At 43.9% G+C, this 23670-nt stretch overlaps 1 protein-coding gene across 1 annotated transcript in view; it reads right to left on the bottom strand.

Moving 5' to 3' along the window:
• l1camb (L1 cell adhesion molecule, paralog b) overlaps positions 1 to 23670 on the bottom strand; it is a 164199-nt gene that overhangs the window by 62573 nt on the left and 77956 nt on the right. Inside the window, exons 5-10 of the mRNA XM_052091741.1 lie at positions 19381 to 19550; positions 14992 to 15117; positions 14717 to 14887; positions 13839 to 13953; positions 11057 to 11241; positions 148 to 279 (exon numbers count right to left, since the gene is read on the bottom strand). Coding sequence (XP_051947701.1) covers positions 148 to 279; positions 11057 to 11241; positions 13839 to 13953; positions 14717 to 14887; positions 14992 to 15117; positions 19381 to 19550 — 899 coding nt within the window. The remainder of the gene's footprint in view (positions 1 to 147; positions 280 to 11056; positions 11242 to 13838; positions 13954 to 14716; positions 14888 to 14991; positions 15118 to 19380; positions 19551 to 23670) is intronic.

Here is a 23670-nt window from a genome sequence, read left to right as displayed (position 1 = left end):
AATTAATATGTAAACACAATTAGTCTAATTAATTCTAAAAAACAATTTAAAAAAGAATGGTCAGGAATGGTAAACAAATGTCATAAACAAGATCTGATTATTTGGATCAGTGAGAGTTTGTTCATGATGAGATGGACCTGTATGCACCTGTGATGGGAACACCGTTGATGCTCCAAGTGACATTTGGTGTTGGTATACCCTCGGCCTGACAGTCCAGTCTTACAGTCTCTCCTGGGGCATACAGGTGGTCTTCAGGTCTCTTGGTCCAATATGGAGCAGCTGTAAACATTCAAAATCAGTGTATATCGGTTTTACAGATTAATAGTGCCGATAGTTGCTATTTTTAACTTTTGGTTGTCTACAAAAATCTATGCCATTAGCTGTATTTTTTTCATTCCCTCGTGTTACTCTGGGGAGTTCTCCGCTGGCTAACATCATGAATATAATGTCAATATTAGTTATTTATGTGTAGTACCAGTCATGGATTAAATTAGTAAACTGAGTATGTTGGTGGCCAATGTTTAAACAAAAAGATTTTGTATGAACTGTAAGATTAATGACTAATGACTTTGAAGTCCATCCAGAATTAACTGCTGAAGTGCACAGAGATATATTGTCCTTTATTATTTGACCGATGAAGGCTTTACTTGGCAGTTCATTTATTGTTTATGAATTAAGTGAATTAACCCTCCTATTGCATTCAGGTCATTTTTGACCCAGGAGAGGTAGATAATACATTTTAAATATCACATATATTTTTTAGTTCGGGAACCAAACATTGGGACATTGTCAAGACTATCGAAATACCAAAAATATGTTTTTTTCAGATTTTTTATTACAGTTATTTAAGAGATATAACCATTTAAAAATAATTGTTACATCTTTTGATGATATTTTTGTACATCTATTAATTAGATTTTTTCTTATAACACTTTAACATTTACATTTTGCCTCTTTCCCATACTCTCACACAGACTTTTTTGTCTCTCATTGAGACTGAATCTTGTTTACATACACGCACACACACACACACACACACACACACACACACACACACACACACACACACACACACACACACGTTGTGTTTCCATGTTTTATGGGGACTTTCCATAGACATAATGGTTTTTATACTGTACAAACTTTATATTCTATCCCCTAAACCTAACCCTACCCCTAAACCTAACCCTCACAGAAAACTTTCTGCATTTTTACATTTTCAAAAAACATAATTTAGTATGATTTATAAGCTGTTTTCCTCATGGGGACCGACAAAATGTCCCCACAAGGTCAAAAATTTCGGGTTTTACTATCCTTATGGGGACATTTGGTCCCTACAAAGTGATAAATACACACACACACACACACACACACACACACACACACACACACACACACACACACACACACATACACACACACGCACAAGCATTTCTTTTATTGGTTTGGAGTTGACTCAGTCTCAATGATGGCGCGCCTCACGAGCGTGCCCAGTCGGTGCTGGCCTATCTGAAGGCATTCAGACAGAGGACCGCAGTTCCACTGAAACTATTCCAGAGGCTCCTGGGGCATATGGCATCCTCGGCAGTGGCCACACCGCTCTGGTCGATGTATATGAGACCGCTTCAGCACTGGTTCCGGACTCCCGTCCAGAGATGGGCATGGTGCCATGGCACACATTGCATGCTCTAGGGTTCTCCTAGAACAGGTCTCCAGGCACGTCGTGGTTACAACTGACGCCTCCAAGGCTGGGGCACCACATGCAATGGGCACACGTAGTCCAGGCTGCCAGCCCCTGGACGGGTCCGCGGCTACGTTGGCACCTCAAATGCCTCAAGTTGTGGCAATACTACTCGCTCTGCGGAGATTTCGGCCATTGATCCAGGGCAAGCACGTGTTGGTTCAAACAGACAACACGGCGACAGTCACTTACATCAACCGCCAAGGCGGGTTACGCTCCCCTCGCATGTCAGGTCACCCACAAGGGAGAGTGGATACTCCACCCTTTGGTGGTCCAGCTAATTTGGAGTCGATACGGGCAGACACAGGTAGACCTTTTCGCCTCCCCAGAATCCTCCCATTGCCCACTCTGGTACGCCCTGACCGAGGCCCCCCTCGGCATAGACATGCTGGCACACAGCTGGCCACCTGGACTACGCAATTATGCGTTCCCCCCAGTGAGCCTTTCACAGACCCTTTGCAAGGTAAGGGAGATCACCCTATTGGCCCCCTACTGGCCCACACAGACTTCGTTCTCGGACCTCATGCTCCTCGTGTCAGCCCCTCCCTGGCAAATTCCCCTGAGGAAGGACCTTCTTTCTCAGGGACAGGGCACCGTCTGGCACCCATGACCAGACCTCTGGAACCTCCATGTCTGGCCCCTGGATGGGACGTGGAAGACCTCAGTAGTCTACCACCCACCGTGGTAGACACCATCACTCAGGCCAGGACCCCCACTATGAGGCGCCTGTATGCCTTGAAGTGGCATCTGTTCGCTAAGTGGTGTTCTTCCCGAAACGAAGACCCCCAGAGATGCGCAGTCAGCTCAGTACTTTCCTTTCTACAGGAGAGGATGGATGGAGGGACGGCTGTCCCCCTCCACCTTGAAGGTGTACGTTGTGGCCATAGCTGTGCACCACGACACAGTGGACAGCAAATCCTTAGGAAAGCACGACCTGATTATCAGGTTCTTAAGATGCGCTAGGAGGTTGAACCCTTCAAGACCTCGCCTCGCCCCCCTCTTGGGCTCCCTTCGAGACCCTTGTGTCAGTAGAGCTTAAGGCACTCTCCTTGAAGACTGCCCTCCTGACAGTGCTCACCTCCATCAAGAGGGTTTGGGACCTGCAAGTGTTCTCTGTGAGTGAAACGTGCCTGGAGTTTGGTCCAGGCTACTCTCACGTGATCCTGAGACCACGACTGGGCAATGTGCCAAGGTTCCCACCACCCCTTTCAGGTGGTGTACCTGCAAGCACTGCCCTAGGAGGAGGCAGACCCAGCCTTGGCGGTGGTGTGTCTACTTGGGTCATACGCAGAGCTTTAGGATCTCTGAACAGCTCTTTGTTTGCTTTGATAGACAGTGGAAAGGAAGCCCACTGTATCATCAATGCCATAGCCATCCCCTACCAGGCTCGGCATGTGCCGCCCCCTGCAGGGCTACGAGCCCATTCCACCAGGAGCGTGACGGCCTCCTGGGCTCTGACCTCTCTAGCTGACATTTGCAGAGCAGTGGGCTGGGCTACACCCAACACCTTTGCGAGATTTTACAATCTCCATGTTGAGCCGGTCTCGTCCTGTGTCTTAGCAGGAGCAAATGTCTGGGTATACCACTAGTGCCTAGCACTTTTCACCTCCCTCGAGCTGAAGATGTGCGTTGTTGATTCCCAGCAGTGTTCACAAATGTGTTCCCTGGTTGATTTCCTCCTAGCCCTGTGCCAGATGAGTTTGCGGAGAAACTCACTGGCAGCCCAGTACTCGTGCTATCTATGCCCCGTGCTGGGACAGGTGCTCCGCATGCACTGGTTCCCTATAGGCAACCCCTTGTGATGTATTTTCCACTGAAAAACTTTTCCAGGTTGGCAAACTGTGTCTTCCTTGGGCAGAGACCCCTCAGCCCCAGTCTCCATGCTCGTAGAGCATTGGGTAGGACCTACCATGGGACTTCTCCACATGACATACTTCAGATTAGACTCGGCAAGACCATGTGATGTATTTCCACTTAACCCTGTGGGGTCGACGGATGCGCCGGCGCGTCCTGCTGGATATTTTTGTCATTACAGCAGAAACAACTTAAAATACTCCGTCATTTTGGGTATACAGGTAAGTGTAAGACAACATTAGAGACTATAAAGGGTCTACTTTTATTTGTGTACACTCACTAACAACAAAATCTTGTGCTTTTGTAAAATAAAGATAATAAAATGGGTGAGCTTTCAGCAGTCTCTGTGTTCATGAGCATATTTCAGAAACTCAAACACTCAAACATGAAACATATGTCTAAAGAAAGCTTAAAATGTCTACTTTTAAATAAAACAATTCTAATTTAAAACAAATATTCTACTGCAATGCAATCTGTTTGAAACAAAGCGATGTACAGTTTTTACTAGGCTATCTAATTATCTGTAATGTGATCCCACCCACCAGCAGAGCACGCCATTCATACGGTAATGTGCTGAGACGATCAATGCAAATGTACACGCCCCTGACCATGAGGTCTGATGTAAACACAACACAACTCAACTTTTCTGCGTGTTTGTAACGATACACAGGCGGCTGTGGGTTTGATTTAAACACATTTCATTCATTTTTCTGCACGTTTGCAACGATACACAGATGAGAAAGCTCCAGGATATTATGGAAGAGTTAACATTTTCCTCAGAAGATGTTTAGAATATATTTTAAATAATGTTTATGCTGCCTCATTATCATCAACAAAACTTGTGCTTGCAAATATGTGTTCAGGTTAAATGAGTAAAATGCACTTTAAATATGCCCATATTAGAGAATCATCATATTATAATGATTTCTGAAGGATTTCATGGGACACTGAAGACTGCAGTAATGATGCTGAAAATTCAGCTTTGATCACAAATTGCATTTTACAATATATTTAAATAGAAAACTGTTCTTTTAAATTGTAAAAAGAGTTCAGAATATCAATGTTGTTTCTGTATTTTGGATCAAATAAATCCAGTCTTGGTGAGCAGAAGAGACTTCTTTTAACAGTAGTGTAGGTCTAAAATTAAGTAAAGTCTTTATGTAAAGAAAACATATAGTCAGATTACTTCTTTTAAATTAAAACTTGATTTGGATCATTAAGTCTCCTCACATTCATTCTCTATCCCTCATTGATAGGCCCTCGCATATTACCTTTCAACACTAAAAGTGTCTTACAATAGTTCAATTACTATATTGTTTCGTATGAATGAGTAATCAGGATGGTTTTCACATCATTTTGTAACAAAAAAATCTAGGCTACAAGATCCAGTTCTCAAAAGTCTTGTGGACAAATGTTTATTATGTGTTATATGACCTTATTTCAGTGACTTAAAATTTTAGTTTTTTCAAAAACCATGCATAAACATTATTTTCTCAAAAATACAAACCTGTACATACATGTTGCTCACATATTATTGTTGCCCAGTTTGTGCTGAATACAGTGTTATCAAACATTAGCCATTAATATGTTTTCAACTGAAAAAAGCACAAATGTCAAGGCATGTCAAAACTTCTCCAGGCCCCAAAATACCCTCAGACCCCAGAGAGTTAATCCCCCCATCTCTGAATGTTAATGTGTGATTATGCTATGGTTCACTATCTGATCAGGCTGTTGAGGGTGGCAGAGTAAAATGTGGACTTTCCTTCCTTCAACCCTTATTCAGACTATGTAAGCTTGAACATTTGCTCTTGCCACACCTCCCTTTAGGCAATTTTTCCTTTGATATAGTTTATTTGTTATGTCCAAAGACGGATTAAGAACTGAGAGGCCCATAGGCTGGTACACTAAGGAGGCCCCCCATGACATGTCATGTGACTACGTTTCATTTTATGCGCTGTAGGGCGCTTGCCAGATTTGCTTGGATTTTTCAAATTGACGGAAGTTTGGAGCAATGTCTTACACTGCCAGTTATGTGTACATTTTTAATTATGAACCGATCCAAAAACATGTGTTATTAATAGGGATGTGCATGGTATTCAAATACCAAAATCATTATTCGTTTATTCTGCATGAGTTTAGAGGTCTTCAACCCGATCCGAGTTCGACATTTCCCCACAAACCTACAGGTTTTGGGCAGTTTTTCAAGTAGGCTATAGGGCGAGTTGAAGGCTATTCACATGTGCGTCGAGGCCATGTAAACATGAACTGGACAGACATTTTTTAAGAGTTGTGCCACAGCTCACTGTAAAGTTTAAAATAAATATTTATAAAAACATCTCAAGACACCAGTGTTCTGTTTCCCCATTTGTTGCGCTGCATCAATCTTTTTCAGCGCTGGTGTCACAAATCAACATTCTGATGAAGTTCAGGTTGCAAAGAGGACTTAATGTGACTGCTACACATGATTCCAGATTGTTTTTCACCTGGCAAAATTTCAGCGCTTGATAAATGCCCCCTTTTGCTCTGGTGTGCAAAATTATCTAAAAATCAAAGAATTCCGAATAAGTCCTATAATCTGTAGCGTTCGCAGCCTCATGGAAATTGAACCTGCCCGGACAGAATTATGCATTTTTGCATTGATTAAGAATAGGCCTACTTGGGGCCTGGGTAGCTCTACCACCCCTAGAGTCACAAGTTTGAATCCACAGTGTGCTGAATGACTCCATCCAGGTCTCCTAACAATTTGGTTGCTAGGGAGGGTAGGGTTACATGGGGTAAACTCCTCGTGGTCGCTATAATGTAGTTCTCGCTCTCGGTGGGGCAAATGGTGAGTTGTGCATGGATGACGTGGAGAATAGCCTGAAGACTCCACACACGCTACATCTCTGTGGTAACATGCTCAACAAGCTAAGTGATAAAATGCGTGGATTGATGGTCTCAGATGTGGAGGCAACTGAGATTCGTCCTCCGCTACTCTGACACTACGCCACCACAAGGACTGCATTGGGAATTGAGCATTCCAAATTGGGGAGAAAAAGGGGATAAAATAGAATAAATAAATATTAATAGGCCTACTATGTTGCAGGCAGTGACAGAGATTATTTTTGTTCGACTTGAATGTGATTTTATCATTTGAAGATCTATGTATTAAGCTATTTATACTCATAGCTCACTATGCACTTTATTCCCTGCTATCTGAGATTGGGTTTGACGCATAAACGTTCTTTATTCCAGTCCCGACAAATATTTTTTTTCAAATAATATATTTTTTATATTTTTGTGGTTAAAAAAATATTACAAAAGGTTACTGTGCACATATTTAGGGTATTAAGGCATCTTTCTCTTTATCATTAAACATTAAATGCATGCAGGACTTAAACATTTGAAAGCCCTCTATGCTGTTGCACGAATTCTGTCACTTATATGAATTTAAACCATCAGCTTTGCACACAGCCAGGGTAAATGGCACCTTTTCTTTGTGTTTGGAAGTGTTTTGTGAATTAAAGGCTGTTCACTGTAGTCCTTCAAATAAATGCTCTGCACCTGTAAGACGCAGATTCCCTGAGAGGGCACTCGAGTGCCTGTGCTCACGCTGCTGTCGTCCAGCACACATTCAGTCGAACAAATGTTATTTCACAAAAGGCTGACATTTAAGTGGATTTATTATAGGTATCTCAAAATAAATAAATAACTGATTTAGGGTTCGGGGCCCTTTGGGTTTAGAGGCCCCTGGGCAACGACCCAATCGGCCCAGTGGTTAATCCGTCCTTGGTTATTTTTGTTAAATCTGTTTTGTCCGTTCTGTGTGTGAATATGCGTGTGACTGAAATTGTATGTGTGTGCATGTTTGTAAACAAGATGCAGTCACATTTTAAGACAAAAAAAGTGTGTGTGAGAGTATGGGAAAGAGGTTAAATGTAAGTAAAGTATTTTTAAGAAACATCTAATTCTTAAATGTGTAAATATATCTGCATAATATCATGTGTAAATTGATGCCCGGATGTCACATTTTGTTATAGATGAGGCGAGAGAGCAGGATCTAAGCACAGCAATCCTTTAATCCACAATCAAAAGATGATGAGAATACATGGATGACGATGATAGTAACAAAACAAGACGTCGTTAGTGATAAGATTTACTCATTCAACAACAAACAAGAACTGACAATCTTGGAACAAAACTAGATGGACTTTATAGACAGGGGTAGAGTCAGGAGACCTGGGAGGCGGCCACCGAGTAGGGACAGGGTCGGGAGGCCTGGTAGGTGGCCTCGGGGCAGAAACTGGGTCAGAAGGCCTGGGAGGTGGCTACAGAGCAGGGACAGGATCAGAAGGCCTGGGAGGTGGCCTCAGGGCAGGAACAGGATCAGGAGGTGTAGCTGCTGGAGGATCAAAAACTTGACACTCAGGAGGAGGAACTGGAGTGGGGTTGGGCAGAGCCACAGGAGGATGGAGGATTTGTGTCTCAAGAGGAGGAACCGTAGGTGGAGCAGGCAGAGCCACAGGAGGATCGGGGATTTGAGACTCAGGAGTTGGAGATAGTGGCAGAGCGGGCTGAAATGTTGGAGGTGGAGTTTCAGTGGGTGAGGGCGGAGCCGTGGAAGACTCATAGGGCGGAGCCGAAGGAGGCTCAACGAAGGCAGGCAGAGCCAGGAGAGGCTCAATGGGTTGAGCTAAGGAAGGTGGAGCCAGGAGATGCCCGAGGGGCGGATCCATGGAAGACAGATCCATGGGTGGCTCGAGGGGCAGAGCCGTGGAAGGCTTGAAGGGCAGTGCCATGGAAGGCAGAGCCACGGGAGGTTCGAGGGACAAAGCCATGGAAGTCTCGAGGGGTGGGGCCATGGGAGGCGGAGCAAAGGGAGGTGGAGCCATTGAAGGCTCGAGGGATGTAGGCAGGGAAGGCGGAGCCATGGAAGGCTCGAGGGGAAGAGCCAAGGGAGGCTCCACCATGGAAGGTGGAGCCGTGAGAGGCTTGAGGGGCGGATCTGGGGATCTTAGTGCCCGGAGAGCAGTCGAAGGCTCAAAGGACTGAGGCAGCACCAAAGGCTTGGAGGACTGAGGCGGAGCTGGGGGGGTTGGAGTACTGAGTGGGATCGAGGACCATGGTGGAATGGATGAATGGAGGTCCCTGGTGGAGCTGAAGGCAGAGCCAGGTGACCAATGGATCAAGCCGGAGCTGGAGGGATGAGGAACCTCAGTGATGCCGATAGTCTGGAGGACCATGGTGGAGACGATGGGATGTAGAGCCAAGGTGACACAGAGGGCTCGAAGGGCCAACGCGGAGTTGGAGGGTCGACAGATCCCCTTGTCTGGGAAGTTCCCGGGGGTAATGGTCGAGCCGGTGACTTGGAGGGAACCAGCTGATCAGAAGGAGGAGGAGCTGCTAATGTCCTGGGTGGAGCCAGCGGAGGGGAAAGGGCCAGGGTACAGGACAGAACCAGTGGAGGAGGAAGGGTTAGGGTGCTGGATGGAACCAGCGAGTCCATGATGCTGGACGGAACCAGCGGAGTAGAGGGGCTGGACAGAACCAGTGGAGGAGGAAGGGCTAGGGTGCTGCACGGAACCAGTGAGTCCATGATGCTGGATGGAACCAGCAAAGTAGAGGGGCTGGATGGAACCAGCGGAGGAGTAAGGGTACTCGGGGTGGGCACATGGGCGGGAATCTATTCTAGGGCTATTAGCTCTGCGAGAGGTGACTCTGGGACAAATGGAGCTACAGGCACTGGCTCTAGGATGGGCGAGGCTACGGGCACTGGCTCTGGGACGGTCGAGGATACAGGCACTAGTTCTGAGATTGTTGAGGCTACAGGCACTGGCTCTGGGACGGTCGAGGCTACAGGCATCGGCTCTGGGACGGTCAAGGCTACAGGCATGGGCGCTCGCTCGTTAACCATGGCAGGCATGGGTGCTGGCTCATTAACCATGGCAGGCTTGGAGGGAGGAGCCATGGGAGGCTTGGAGCAAGGTTTTGGCCTGGGGTTCCCGCCATAACCCACAGTGTAAGGGGAACCGCAAAGTTCTAGAGCCTTCTCCACATACTCAGAGTGTCCAGTGAGGATCAGCTGGAGGCATTAGTTCCTTAAGTGTATTATTCAGAACTACCTAGAATAAATCACCAGAGAGTGATCATCATAGTGCACTAAATTCACCAGTTGGAGAAACTCAAGGACATGATCCTCAAATGGATGGTCCCCTTGATCAATGAGGAGAATCCTGACAGCCGCTAGATCCATTTTTGTAGGTAAGTTCTTCTGTCACGTTTTGGTAAAGATGATGAGGCGAGAGAGCAGGACCTATGTGCAGCTTAATTTAATCCACAAACAAAAAAGACAAGTTAACATAAGAGATGATGATGAAGAAGGCTACAAAACATAACAGTCATCTATTGTGACATTCACACATGAAACAACAAACAAGGACTGACGATCTTTTATACAGTAAAGGTGCTGATGAGGGAATGGAGAAAAGGTGAGGGATGGGGAACAGATGGCTGTGATGAGGGCAGTACATCCTGGGAACTGTAGGTTGAAAACAAATGACAAGACAAAACTATTTCAAAATAAGGGTCCTAAGAACAACGGTGACAGGGACACTGGGTCAAAATTGAAAAAGATGTAACAATTTTATTAAAATGATTATATCTCTTAAATAATTGCTTTTAAAAATCTGAAAAAAATAATAATTATAATAATAATAATATTGTTCATAATAGTAGTCTTGACAAAGTCACATATTTGGTTCCCGTACAAATAACAATGTGGTATTTAAAAATTATGGTGTACCTCTACCGGGTTAAAAATGACCCGAATGCAATAGGAGGGTTAAAAACATAGTAAAGAAGTATTAATGTTGTATACTTGAGTTGTACAGTTGTTTTGCCGAAGTTTAGTTGAAAAATAATATGTTGGTTTCATACCTTTTGACCACCAATTTGGATTGAGCAGTTATAAGTAATAGGAAATTAATTCAAATTACAAGTAATTCTCACATTAGATGTTAATCTAAATTGTATATTACGTTATATTTAGATACAATTTCACAGAAATTTGGTTAAAAAAGATTCACATGTATCACACTGGTTTTGCTGTAGTTAGTTTGCTATTTTGCTATATTTTGAAATGTCAAAGTTCTTCTATAATTAATAAACATTTTATTATTTCTAAAGCAAAAGGAAAATTATTTAAGAACTTTTATATGTCAGTTTACCTACAAAAAACATATATATATATATTTTTTACATGTATAAACAGTTAAGAACTTATTAATGACATACAATATAGTTTTAGATGAAAACCATCATGAAATGAATAAGCTTGAATTCTACTGGGTCAAAATTAACCCACGAATGCATAAGGTTTATGTGGATTCTGAACGAAATAGGAGGGTTGAATTAAATTTAAATAAACTACAAAGCAGTTCATTTTGTGATCATATCATGAGCAGTGTACTGTATATGTAGTACCTTCAACAGTGACAGTGTAGTAGTGTGTAACGGAGCCCTGGCTGTTCCTGGCAGTGCACGCGTACTCTCCATCATCCATCTCAGACACATCCTGAATCTGCAGCCAGCGGTCATAGTTTAGCTTCTTCATTCGGGTCGGAGAGTGAGGGCTGTCCTTCCTCTCCCAGTGCACAGCAGGAGTCGGCCTAAAATCAGACAAAACAACGGACAAAGATATGTGTCATAAGTATCACAATAATTATTTTGGGACTGATATTTTTTGTGTGAATTCAAATTACTTGCAAAGCCTCATGATTGTTTAATTCTTCAAATAAATGTAATTGTTAGATTTGATGTGTGGATTCTTTTACATTGTTGATCTGTTCATTCTGAATTGATGCTCTAGATTACAACAAAGAAATCACTTCATATCACCTGGACTGTAAGTGACAACATGAGATGAGTAGTAACATAAAGTTGCAGTCATTCATCTCTCTAACTTGGAACAAAACATTTAATTCATATAATTCAGAGTTTCCAACTTGCATTACAAGTGGCATGAACAAACACTGAGAAGCCAAAACATTATGACCACTCACAGGTGAAACGAATAATGTTGATCATCTCCTAACAAGATCACATGTCTAGGTCTGAATAGATTAGATGATAAGGTAACAATCAGTTCTGGTAGTCAATGTGTTGAATACAGGAGAAATGGGCAGGAGTAAAGACCAGAGCGACTTTGACAAGGGCCAAATTGTTACGACCAGATGACTGGGGACAAACCACAAACAGGCGACAGGATGCTGGGCGCACAAGGGGAACTAAGACTATCCCGTCTGGTCTGAACCTACATAAGGTCTACTGTGGTACAAGTCACAGAAAATTGTAATGATGGTTACGGGAGGAATATGTCACAAAACACAGTGCATCACACCCTGCTGCGTATGGAGCTGCACGTGAGCATCGGAAATGGACCTTGAAAGAAGGTCGCCTGGTCCGATGAGTCCTGTCCTGTTTCACACTAGCACTTTTGGTGCGCACCCCGGTTCGAATGACGTCAGAGTTCGGTTTGTTTGGATGATGTGAACGCTGTCTTCCGAACTCGGGTGCGCACCCGCAAACCGTACTCATTTCATTTCATTTCACTTTATTAGCCATTTGCAGTATAAAACCACATTGGAAAAAGAAAATGTGCAAGAAGCTCAAGGTGCAACATCAACACATAAAAGGACATAACATAAAACAGACAAGCAAATACCAGGGTCCGCTTAAAAAGGTGGTCTGGGGTACGGTTCATGTGAACTCCAGTACGGTTCGCTGCTGATATGAACGCAATCGAACCAAACCGCGGAAGTGAACCGCTATTGATGACGTATAATGTGGTCGTCAGTCTCACACGCGTCACTTTCAAAATGAGCGGAGTTTACTTTCGTGCGTGCGTGTGTGTGTGTGTGTGTGTGTATACACTTACCTTGACGAAAAGTGGGATTGACGCACACGCACTGCAAGCAGAGAGATGATTTCTGCTTGCCTTCGCAAAAATTGTCTTCGGCGGACAGCCCGCTGTCTTTTGAACGATTTCAGTATTTTTGCGGCAGACAGACGCAACTGTGTTTCTGTATCTTGATGTTGAAAACAAAACCAAAGGTTAAAAAAAAGAAGAACAAATGTGAACCGAGCAAGTCTATTCATTGAATTTTGACGCCTTTTCATTTCGCGGTTATCAAGCAACACGATTACGCACCAGCTGCAGCTTGATGACGCAAGCGTACCGCGGTTCGGATACAAATATATAATGCGAACACAGTCCATCGGGGGGAGGGGGGAGCAATCAAACTCGGGTTCGGAACAGGCAATTGAACCAAATGTGAAAGCCCCTTATTTTATATCACGTGGACAGCCATGCATGTGTGCACCATTTACCTGGGGAACTGAAGGAACCAGGATGCACTGTGGGAAGATGACAAGCTGGTGGAGGGAGTGTGATGCTCTGGGAAACCCTGAGTCCAGCCATTCGTGTGGATGTCAATTTGACACGTGCCACCTACCTAAACATCATTGCAGACCAGGTACACCCCTTCATGGCAATGGTATTCCCTGATGGCAGTGGCCTCTTTCAGCAGGATAATGTGCCCTGCCACACTGCACACATTGATCAGGAATGGTTTGAGGAACATGATGAAGATTTCATGGTGTTGCCCTGGCCTCCAAATTCCCCAGTTCTAAATATGATAAAGCATTTGTGGGATGTGCTGGACCAACAAGTCTGATCCATGGTAGCTCCACATCGCAAGGATCTGCTGCTAATGTCTTTGTGCCAGATATCATGATAGAGTCCATGTATTGGTGGGTCAGCAAAGTTTTGGTGGCACGTGGAGGACCAAAATCATATTAGAGGCAGGTGGTCATAATGTTTTGGCTCATTTGTGTATTTATTAGTCAGAAGCTCGTAATTAAACAGACCATTAACAATTTTATGAAAGAGGTAACCATCCAGGAAAAGTAATGCGCTATATATTTTGTATATAATATTTTTTATTTATCTTATTATTATGATCACATTTTGTCTTTTTAAAACGTGCAAATGTACAAAATGTCATGAAATTGCATATATGAGCATAATGTTACCGTTATATAATAACTGACACTGTTTGAAATAATTGACAATTTACAACTTGTACAATTTACAAAATGTTTTAGGTCAGCGCACATTAATGAGAGTCGCCGCAGTTTATTTACCGCATCCATGCTGTTTATGATTAGAATTCATGTTTCTTATTGATTAGAAGTGAGTACTCACAGGCCCTCAGGAATACACTCTAGAGTTAGTGTTTGGCCCCTAAGCACCAGATAAGAGCTGTGAGATCCTGATGGCTGATGTAGCTGGGGGCGCCGGTTCATTGCCACAAAATTTGCTAAAAATAATAGGAGAAAAAAAAGAGAACATCATATTTAAAGCATAGATTACACAACTCCTTCTGACAAGAATAAACAGTATGCATAACTTTATTTAATTTCAGCTACAAATCTTACATTGTGGAAACTCATTGGAACATACCTATTAAAACTTATATAGGCCAAAGTTGATAGATTAAAGATTCAATTGATTGACATGCTTAACCACTTGAGCCATAAGGGACTATATGTACCTCTATGTGTCTCTTTGCACACTCAAAGAAGAGAAAATCATCTAAATGTTTTGTAAATCAGGCCCTATTATCTCTTCTCATTAACTAGACTTGAGAGTGATATATAACATGAAATTAAATCTCATTCACACACTGAAGATCTTCTCTCAAAGCCATTATAGCCAATGGTAATTTTGTATCATGTGGTAACCCCAAGTCTCAGTACTTGGTCCTCTCATGTTTTTAATGATGAGGTCTTTTGGTCTCATTTTCAGCTGCTATACTGAAGATACACAAATCTCCATCAGCTCTCAGGTTAAGTCTCCTTTCCATGGACCCCACTGTCTGATTATATAGATGATTTTAAGCAGTGCATGGGCTCAGATTTTCTTCTTATCTTCTTATTCAGAAAAACAAATGAACAAATCCTTATATTAACACAAATTATAAAAATAAACTATACATTATCAATACATGTTAATCAACAGAGCTCATTGGTTGAGGAATGCATTGTGTACTAATCACTGATCAGAGGTAAGTTGGTACACACAGGGAGTAATGCTGATGCTGAAGGGCTCTTTAGGCAGGATGACGCTGGCATTGATGTAGTGAGCATTGCAGGTGTAGTCGTCTCTGCTGTCACTGACTAGTAGGTTGGCAAAGTACAGATTTCCATCCAGACTGGTGGTAATGCGTTCACTCAGAGGGATATGATGAAACACTGACAAAATAAAAGATGAACATGATTCAATTTGACTCCATTCCATTGATTTCCATGCTGTGCAGTTGTTTGACTAAATATTTTTTTTTTTTTAGAAAACTTACGCCGGTCCATCCAGTGTATTTTGGGTGTGACAGAGCTCTTTGGAGGGTTACAGTAAAGAACTGCACTTGCTCCTTCCTCAAACACTTTTTTTTTCTGACGCTTCTCTTTTGCCAAAGTTGGAATGGCTGTGAACAAAAAAAAACTAACATTAGTCAAAAACTCATTCATGTTTTGTCTGGGGCTTAAAATTGGCCCTGGACTTTCTGGCCCAGAGCAGCCCGCCAAACCCGGCCCACAACACATCACACTATAACACACCGGCTCATTGATTTCCTTTTCCAGCTCAATTTCAAATTTTTGCCTTGAACAAATATGTCTATTGACTGCTAGTCATGACATCAGGCCCCACGGTGGAAAATTAGTCATAACTTTAAAACATATAAAATCACTGTAAATGTAATGAGAGGATGAAAGCACTAAAATAAGCACTTTATAGCTCAGAAAAATAATATGTGCGAAAATGTTTTCCCAATATACAAATGTTAAGTTACAATGTACATGAAAGTACAAGGAAAAGTGTGTATTTTAGGTTTTTAAAGATCTTAATCTTAACCTTCAACTTTTTTCTAGAAGTGAAAACAAACTATTATCTTAGTTAATAACCTACTTAATTATGTGTAAATGTTTATTTAAAAAATGTATAATATCTGCAGTGTTTTAATTCCTTCCCCAGATTATTCTTTTTTTATTTCTCCCCTTTTCTCCCCAATTTGGAATGCCCAATTCCCAATGTGCACTAAGTACTCGTAGTGGCGTAGTGACTCAACTCAGTGACGAGTCTCTGTTGCCTCCGCGTCTGAGATGTCAATCCACACATTTTATCACGTGGCTTTTTGAGCGCATTACCATGGAGACATAGCGCGTGAGGAGGCTTCATGCTATTCTCGCGCTATTCTCCCCACCGAGAGCGAGAACCACATTATAGAGACCACGAGGAGGTTAACCCATGTGACTCTACCATCCCTAGCAACCAGGACAATTTGGTGGCTTAGGAGACCTGGCTGGAGTCACTCAGCACTCGCTGGATTCGAACTTGTGACTCCAGGGGTGGTAGTCAGTGTCTTTACTCGCTGAGCTACCCAGCCCTCTCCCTAAATTATTCTTGAGAAAAAGTGAAAAGCCCAATGCTTTGACAAGCTCCGTTTCTGCTATTCTTTAAACAAAGTAAGCCTCAAAGACTCAAATAGCCACAAAGTAATATTTTTCATGACTTATTTGATTCATTTTTATCAGGAGTGAGCATTATTTAGCAGTCCACACTACAACTCCCACTAATGCTTGGTGTATGAATAAATTATGCAAAGGACTATGTACTGCTCATAGCTTTAATGTTTGCAGATGCTGCTGTTTTTGTATTTTTTGTAACTTGCAGATGTCATTTTGTGATTATTCATCTTAATATGATGTTTTGGTTTTCAGCATTATTGTGTTTTGTATGTCAAATAATGAGGTCCACGTTAAGTACAGAGTTTCACAAACATGGTTATGTGCTCCGATGTATAAGTAATTTCAAACTAAAAGCCATTTTATTGGCTTTACCTTACAGAGTTTATTGAATATTGGGTTTAAAATGGAATCCGTGCGGGCATGTTGGAGCCCAGAGTGGCCGTCTATATCGCATGTAAGTCTGGCCGGAACTTGCGCAGCAGTGGGCCAACCAAAATTACCCTGTAGCCCACTGGGAAAACGCCCGGTGCTCCAGATGGCCAGTCGCTGACCCTGATTGACCCCTAAGCCCGTTCACTCACATCTGTTTTTTCTTTCTTTCTTTTTTTTATTCACTATTGATCTCAGGGGGCCTATCATGTTCATGTCATTACAAAGATAACAGCATGACATCATACTCTCCCTGTTTCTAAGAAATGGTAGACAAGGTAACAGTGTGACCGAAAAAGATACAGCTGCTCTTTGTTTCCGAGTCAAGACTGTACAGTCATTGTCATAACATAACACATAACACAAGAAACACATTTGACATCACTCGTTGTTTCATTACCACACTCAACACAGCCTCAACATAAGTCAGACGCATTCACTCTAATTACACATCAGTATTGGTGACATTTACCATTACAGTCTTGACTAAATTAAATTTAAAGATGGTAACCTGAATGATGAATCATGAAATCTTAATGATTTCAGACCTTCACCTGGGCTTGAATATGTTTGGACTGGAATACCAGCATACTGCCTTCTGTATACACTGAAACATGTGTACTGCCTACTATCTTGTGTTGTATGTGAAACAATAAAGATTATGCAACAATAAACAGTAGTATGCCCCCATGTAACATCAAGTGGCGTTCAGTTGTCATCTCAGAAAAGAAATATGGTTATTTTGTATTTTCAGCCCAATTTTGTGTAAAAATATCTTAAATACTTGGAAATGAAATAATAATAAAAAAAAGTTGAGAGAACTGCATTTTGTGTTACTCTGTGTACAACAACATACAGTACTGTGCAAAAATAGTATGGGTAGTATGCTAGCAGCCCTGTAAGTTATTTTGTGCTCTGCAACTTGTCCATAGAGGGTTGCCTAGTATGCTATTCTAAGGCAGTGAGGGTTTATTAATATAGATTGTGAGTATGTCCTAATACCATTTTTTTGAGTACGAGTACGGATATTGGTTTATTATAAGTAGTAGTAGTGCTACAGTGAATATAACATACTCTTACATTTTTCATTTAAATTTAGCTTTTATAGATAGATAGATAGATAGATAGATAGATAGATAGATAGATAGATACATTTTTTATTGTCCTCGAAGAGGAAATTTGTTTCCACCGTCGGTGCGTAGAAAAACCTAAACACAACAACACCATACATATTAACCATTAAAACAATCACAAACATAGAGGGACGAAAAAAAAAAAAGAAAAAACATGATCATACAACAAATGCCAGAGCATATGATGGTCCGGATCATTTAAAATTTGATGTGCCTTCCGAAACATATATAAAGTAACACAATCTGATAAATTCGGGATAGGAATACCAATAATTTTTCTTGCTAGATTAGTTATCTTTAAGAGTTTTTCTTATTGGTAACTGTTGGCATATGGAAAAAACAAATGGCACCATACATAAGAACTGAGTCAATAATACTTTGATACAGAAGAAGCAGAAGACTAGGCTGAACTGACAGATGTTTAAGTTTACGAATAACTGTCAGTCTCTGTTGACAGCACTTGTAAATACCTAGAGTGTGCTGATTGAAGCTGAGCTGTTTATCTAATGTAATGCCAAGATACCTGAAATGTTCCACCCTTTCCACCATCTCTCCATTAATGATAATACTGGAAGGATGGATCAGTATTTTGGAAGAGCTAAAAACCAGTTCCTTAGTCTTTGAAATATTAAGGTAAAGAAAGTTATCATCACACCATGTACTAAAAAATGCTATGTTGATAGTCCAAAAAATAATAATTTTCCTTATTAAGCAGTGCAAGAATGGCAGTATTATCTGCATATTTAAAGTAATGAGTGGTAGTAACTGGACTATGACAATCATTTGTATAGAGAATATAAAGAAATGGGCTAAGTACACACCCCTGAGGGGTGCCAGTGTTGAAAACAATAGTAAGCGATAATGCATTGTCCACCTTTACCACTTGTGGTCGATTCGAAAGGAAATGATAAATCCAATATACTAGTGGTGATGGAACTTGCAGACACTGTAGTTTCTTGATTAACTGATGAAGTTGAATTAAATTATAGGCAGAACTAAAGTCAATAAAAAGAAGTCTGGCATAATTTCCAGGGGTATCCAGGTGTTGAAGTAGACAGTTCAAGAGACAAGCCACTGCGTCCTCTGTACCTCTCTTCTGCTTATATGCAAATTGGAGACTATCCAAATTATTTAGGCAAAGCTTTTATTTTGAACCAATTTCTGTGTGGTTTCGATGGTAGCTTCTCACAAGCAGCGTTGCTACGTGATAATTAAACCGAATAATTCAGTAAATATGCAGTCTGTATGTGCCTTGCACTACAAAGTGAATTAGCACTGTGCTCGCTGTCATCTGCTACAAACAGAACATGCAATGTTCCTTATGTTTTTCTGTGTATGAGCCACTCTAAAACGTATACGTACCCGGTGTCGGCTCCACACATTCACAAACACAAACATTTAAAGTACGCAGCACATGCAAACTATATATTTATTTCATGAAATCGAAGCTTTTGCGGTTTAATTATCACACTAGGACATAACGTGATTTTAATGTGTTTGTGCTGAATGTTAATGTTACATTTGTATGTCAGATGGAATCAGTTTTTAGTATCAGAGCATTTATACGAGCACAAGTACAAGTACATGATTGCAGTATCGGATCCCACTCCGATACCAGTGTCTGTATCGTGACATCGTTAGTTATGTGGAAACACTCACATTCTGTGGTCAGGTGCACCAGGTCCGAGACAGCTGTTCCCAGCTCATTTGCAGCATAGCAGCGGTAGAAGCCCTGGTAGAACCTGAGATCTTCTGTTTTATCTGCAGTGAGGGTTCCTGACTCCTGCAGAACATCCCCAAACTGAGTCCCATCTTTCACCCAGCGGAAACTATCAGAGTGAGGAGAGAACAGTTTAGATACAGTGAGAGTGAGAGACAGAGACATTAAGGCTGAAAACATAGTAAAAACTTTAGTAATTTAAATGGAAAGAATTCCAAAACTGCTGTGGTAGTAATCTGTTAATTGGTTTAATGAAAGTTACCTTACCATATCCTGTATTTTATGGGGCAATATGCATAATATGTACTGTATGCAAAATACTGTAAAATAAATACAAACGTAACAAATCTGTAAAAAAAAGAAAGCATGTCTTTTAGAAGAAAAAAAACTGTGAATTACCATCGAATTTATTTTATATATAATTAACGTCTAGGTTACGGATGTAACCTCCGTTCCCTGATGGAGGGAACAAGATTTTGTGTCGAAGAAGCGACACTAGGGGTCTCTCTTGAGAGCCTTTCGCATCTCTGATCTATGAGAAAAGGCCAATGAGAAATTGGCAGACAGAATTTGCATGTCCCACCCCCGGACATACGTGTATAAAGGGAGGGAAATCCGTCTGTTTCATTCAGGATTTTTCTGAGGAGCCGACAATGAGGTTCGGCCGCAACAGTGGCTCGGTTCAGCGACGTGGCCAGGAGGACACAACATCTCATTCCATCAGGGAATGGAGGTTACATCCATAACCTAGACGTTCCCCGTCTGTCACGCACTTCGACGTTGTGTCGAAGAAGCGACACTAGGGGTCCAATTTAAATTACGCCATGCGATGAACCGTGTACGTGTGCCGCTGACACAGGTGCGGGCAGGTAGCTTGCATGCCAAAACAATAGGCTGTGCCAGGCTGCACGTACCCTTCCCCAACGCCCCATCAAATCGTCAAAACCTTCTGGTTCTTTACAACCCAATAGGGGGAACAAGGCGACGCGCACAGCTGCGCCTTTTCTTTCTCTCTATGTTTCTCGCATAGAGTAAAAGCGACTGGGGCCATCTTAACGCTATCACACGCATCAGGGAAGGTATTCTTTCCCAGTTTTCCTATTCTTTCAGGAGGAGACCACACCTGCCCAGACTGGGGGAGGTAAAGAGTGGTGAAATACATCACATGGGCTTTTAGGTCACATTTGGAGAATGGCGCGGTGGTAGATCCTACCTCATTTGGAGGGAGGAGTTGCTACAAACACGGTGACCGGGGGTCCGTGAGGACTGCACAAGGGAGACGCTAGCCCTCTGTTTGGGTCCGCTCGCAAGGGGACCGTACCGTGGAAAATACACACAGGGGGAAATGTCCACGGGGAAGCCCGTCCTGTGGAGCACATATTCCAGTACAGGGTAAATTGAGTACCCGCATTGGTCTTGGTCGGTGAATTCCCCTGCTGAATTCGCAGACCAGAGGGCTAGGGAGGAGTCATCCAGTGAGCCGAGTTCGTGGGATCTCCTGGGGTAAAAGCGCATGGTATTACCTCAGTGGAGGGAAAGGGCGATAGGTGCAAGCGGTCCACCCGGTCAGTTTGTCAGCGTGTACCGAGTTCTACTGGCTCGGACCTGAGAAAAAATGGGACGAAACTGACTCAACCCTGAGATTGTAAATCTCGCAAAGGTATTGGGTGTTGCCCAACCCGCTGCTCTGCATATGTCTGCTAGGGAGGTGCCCCTGGCCAGTGCTCATGAGGACGCAACACTTCTTGTTGAGTGTGCTCGGACCCGCGGGGCGGGGGGGGGTCACGGCCTGGGTGTGACAGGCCAAAGTAATGGCGTCCCAGTGGGAAAGCCTCTGTTTGGAGACAGCGTTCCCTTTCCGCTGTCCACCAAAGCAGACAAAGAGCTGCTCAGAACGCCTAAAGCTCTGCGTGTGGTCCAAGTAGATATGGAAAGCACGTACCGGACACAGCAATGAAGGGGCTGGGCCTGCCTCCTCCCGGTGCAGCGCTTGCAGGTTCACTACCTTGTCCCTGAAGAGAGTGGTAGGAACCTTGGGCACGTGGCCTGGTCGCGGTCTTAGGATCACACGAGTGTCTATCGGACTGAACTCCGGGCAGGTGTTGCTGACATGGAACGCTTGCAGGTCCCCGACCCTTTTGATGAAGGTGAGCGTGATCAGGAGGGCCGTCTTCAAGGAGAGGGTCCTGAGTCCGACTGATTCTAGTGGCTCAAAGGTGGGGTCTCAGAAGGCCTGAGAGGACCACTGAGAGATCCTAGGAGGGGAACAGGCTTGGCCGGGAGGGATTTAACCTCTGGGCGCCTCTTAGGAACCTGATAATTAAGTCGTGTTTACCCAAAGACTTGCCGTATACTGTGTCGTGGTGGGCAGCTACATAGCAGCTACACACACCTTCAAGGGGGAGGGGGACAGCCTTGGCGATTTATGTACGCTACCTTGGTGGTGCTGTCTGATCGGATCAAGACGTGTTTGCCTTGAATTAGCTGGATAAACCTCTGCAGGGCAAAAAGTACAGCCAACAACTCTAGGCAGTTGATATGCCAGTGCAGCGGGGCCTCTTTGTGCCAGTTGCACACGGCGCCCCAACCCAATTTGGAGGCATCTTTGGTGACCAGGACGCGTCGGGACACCTGCTGCAAGGCGACTCCTGTCCGTAGAAAGCAGAGGTCTGTCCAGGGTTTGAAAGTTTGGCGCAGGTGGGGATGATGAACACACGGTGCGTGCCGTGGCACCATGCTCATCTGGGGACTCGAGTCTGGAGCCAGTGCTGAAGCGGTCTCATATGCATCAACCCCAGTATGCTGTATGCCCCAGGAGCCTCTGGAAATGTTTTAAGGGGACCGCCTTGCCCGGCCTGAATGCGGTGAGACATACAGCACTGACTGCGCACGCTCGTTGGTGAGGCGCGCTGACATTGAGACTGAGTCTAACTCCATGCCGAGAAAAGAGATGCTCTGAACCTGGGTAAGCTTGCTCTTTTCCCCGTTGACCTGAAGCCCTAAGCGGCTGAGGTGCCTGAGCACATAGTAACTCTCGGGAGAGGGCCAGGATGAGCCAGTTGTCGAGGTAGTTGAGAATGCGGACGCCTGCTTCCCAAAGTGGGGCAAGGGCTGCCTCTGCGACCTTCATGAAGATACGAGGGGACAGGGACATGCCGAAGGGGTGGTTCTTGTACGAATAAGCCTGGCCATCGAAAGTGAACCGTAGAGAGGGTCGATGTCGAGGCAATATTGAGACGTGGAAGAACGCGTCCTTCAGGTCTACCGCTACGAACCAATCTAGATGTCGGACGCAAGTTAGAATGTGTCTTTGCGTGAGCATTTTGAACAGGAGTTTGGGCAAGGCCCGGTTGAAAACTAGCAAGTCCAAGATCAGTCGTAAGCCGCCGCCTTTCTTGGGTATGATGAAGTAAGGGCTGTTGAAACCCTTCTTCATCTCGGTTGGAGGGACAGGCTCTATCGCATCTTTGAGTAAGAGAGTCACGATTTCCGCACGCATCTTCGCAGTTTACTGCCATAAAGTTGAATGGTCCTGGCCAGCCAGCGTGACGGATTGGGAAGTAAGAGCCACGCATCCAAGCTCCGTGCTAGGGGCACTAAGGGGACAATTATTTTTGACGTTCCCGGCAGGGCTTCGCAGCGGGGCGGAGTAGGTAATGGTGCTGAGAGAAGACTCGAAGCACTTTCCTTGCTCCGCACACCCGGCAGGGGGCGGGTTAGTGACTGAGGAGGAGGTCCTGTGGAGGGGTCCTCTAGAGTCGTCAGAACCGGCCGGCCGGGGGACAACAGTCATGGGGCTGGATGCAAGAGGTCTGCATCCAATGTGCCGGGACTATTGAGGTGTGACGGCAGAGTGCCGTGAGAACGTCATTTGCGGGCCACGTGACCCACAGACAAAGGAAATTGCTCTTTTATTGAGAATGTGGGTACCACAGCCCGAAGGGTGTGACACCCGAGACGGGGGGTGTGCGCCTCCTGCGGGGTGCTTGACGCTGGGGCTGACAGCTGGGCCCGGGTTGAGGTGGAGCTGCACGTTTCTTGGGTGCCGCAGGAGGACGCCCTCTGTGTGCAGACCCACCTGGGGGACCGTCGTGTACCCGTGGGTCACTCTGCCGTCGAGGGTAGTGATAGCAGATGAGCGAGAGGCACGATGACGGCGGTGAACTCGTCAGCCCATCATGCACTTCCGGGAAGAAAGGAACCGGGTGGGGGGGTGTGTGGGGGGGTGT

The sequence above is a fragment of the Xyrauchen texanus genome, chromosome 25 (assembly GCF_025860055.1).
Source record: "Xyrauchen texanus isolate HMW12.3.18 chromosome 25, RBS_HiC_50CHRs, whole genome shotgun sequence".
NCBI classification, from domain to species: Eukaryota; Metazoa; Chordata; class Actinopteri; order Cypriniformes; family Catostomidae; genus Xyrauchen; species Xyrauchen texanus.
The sequence above is the reverse complement of the archived record's forward strand: the minus strand, read 5'-3'. Positions and strand labels throughout refer to the sequence as shown.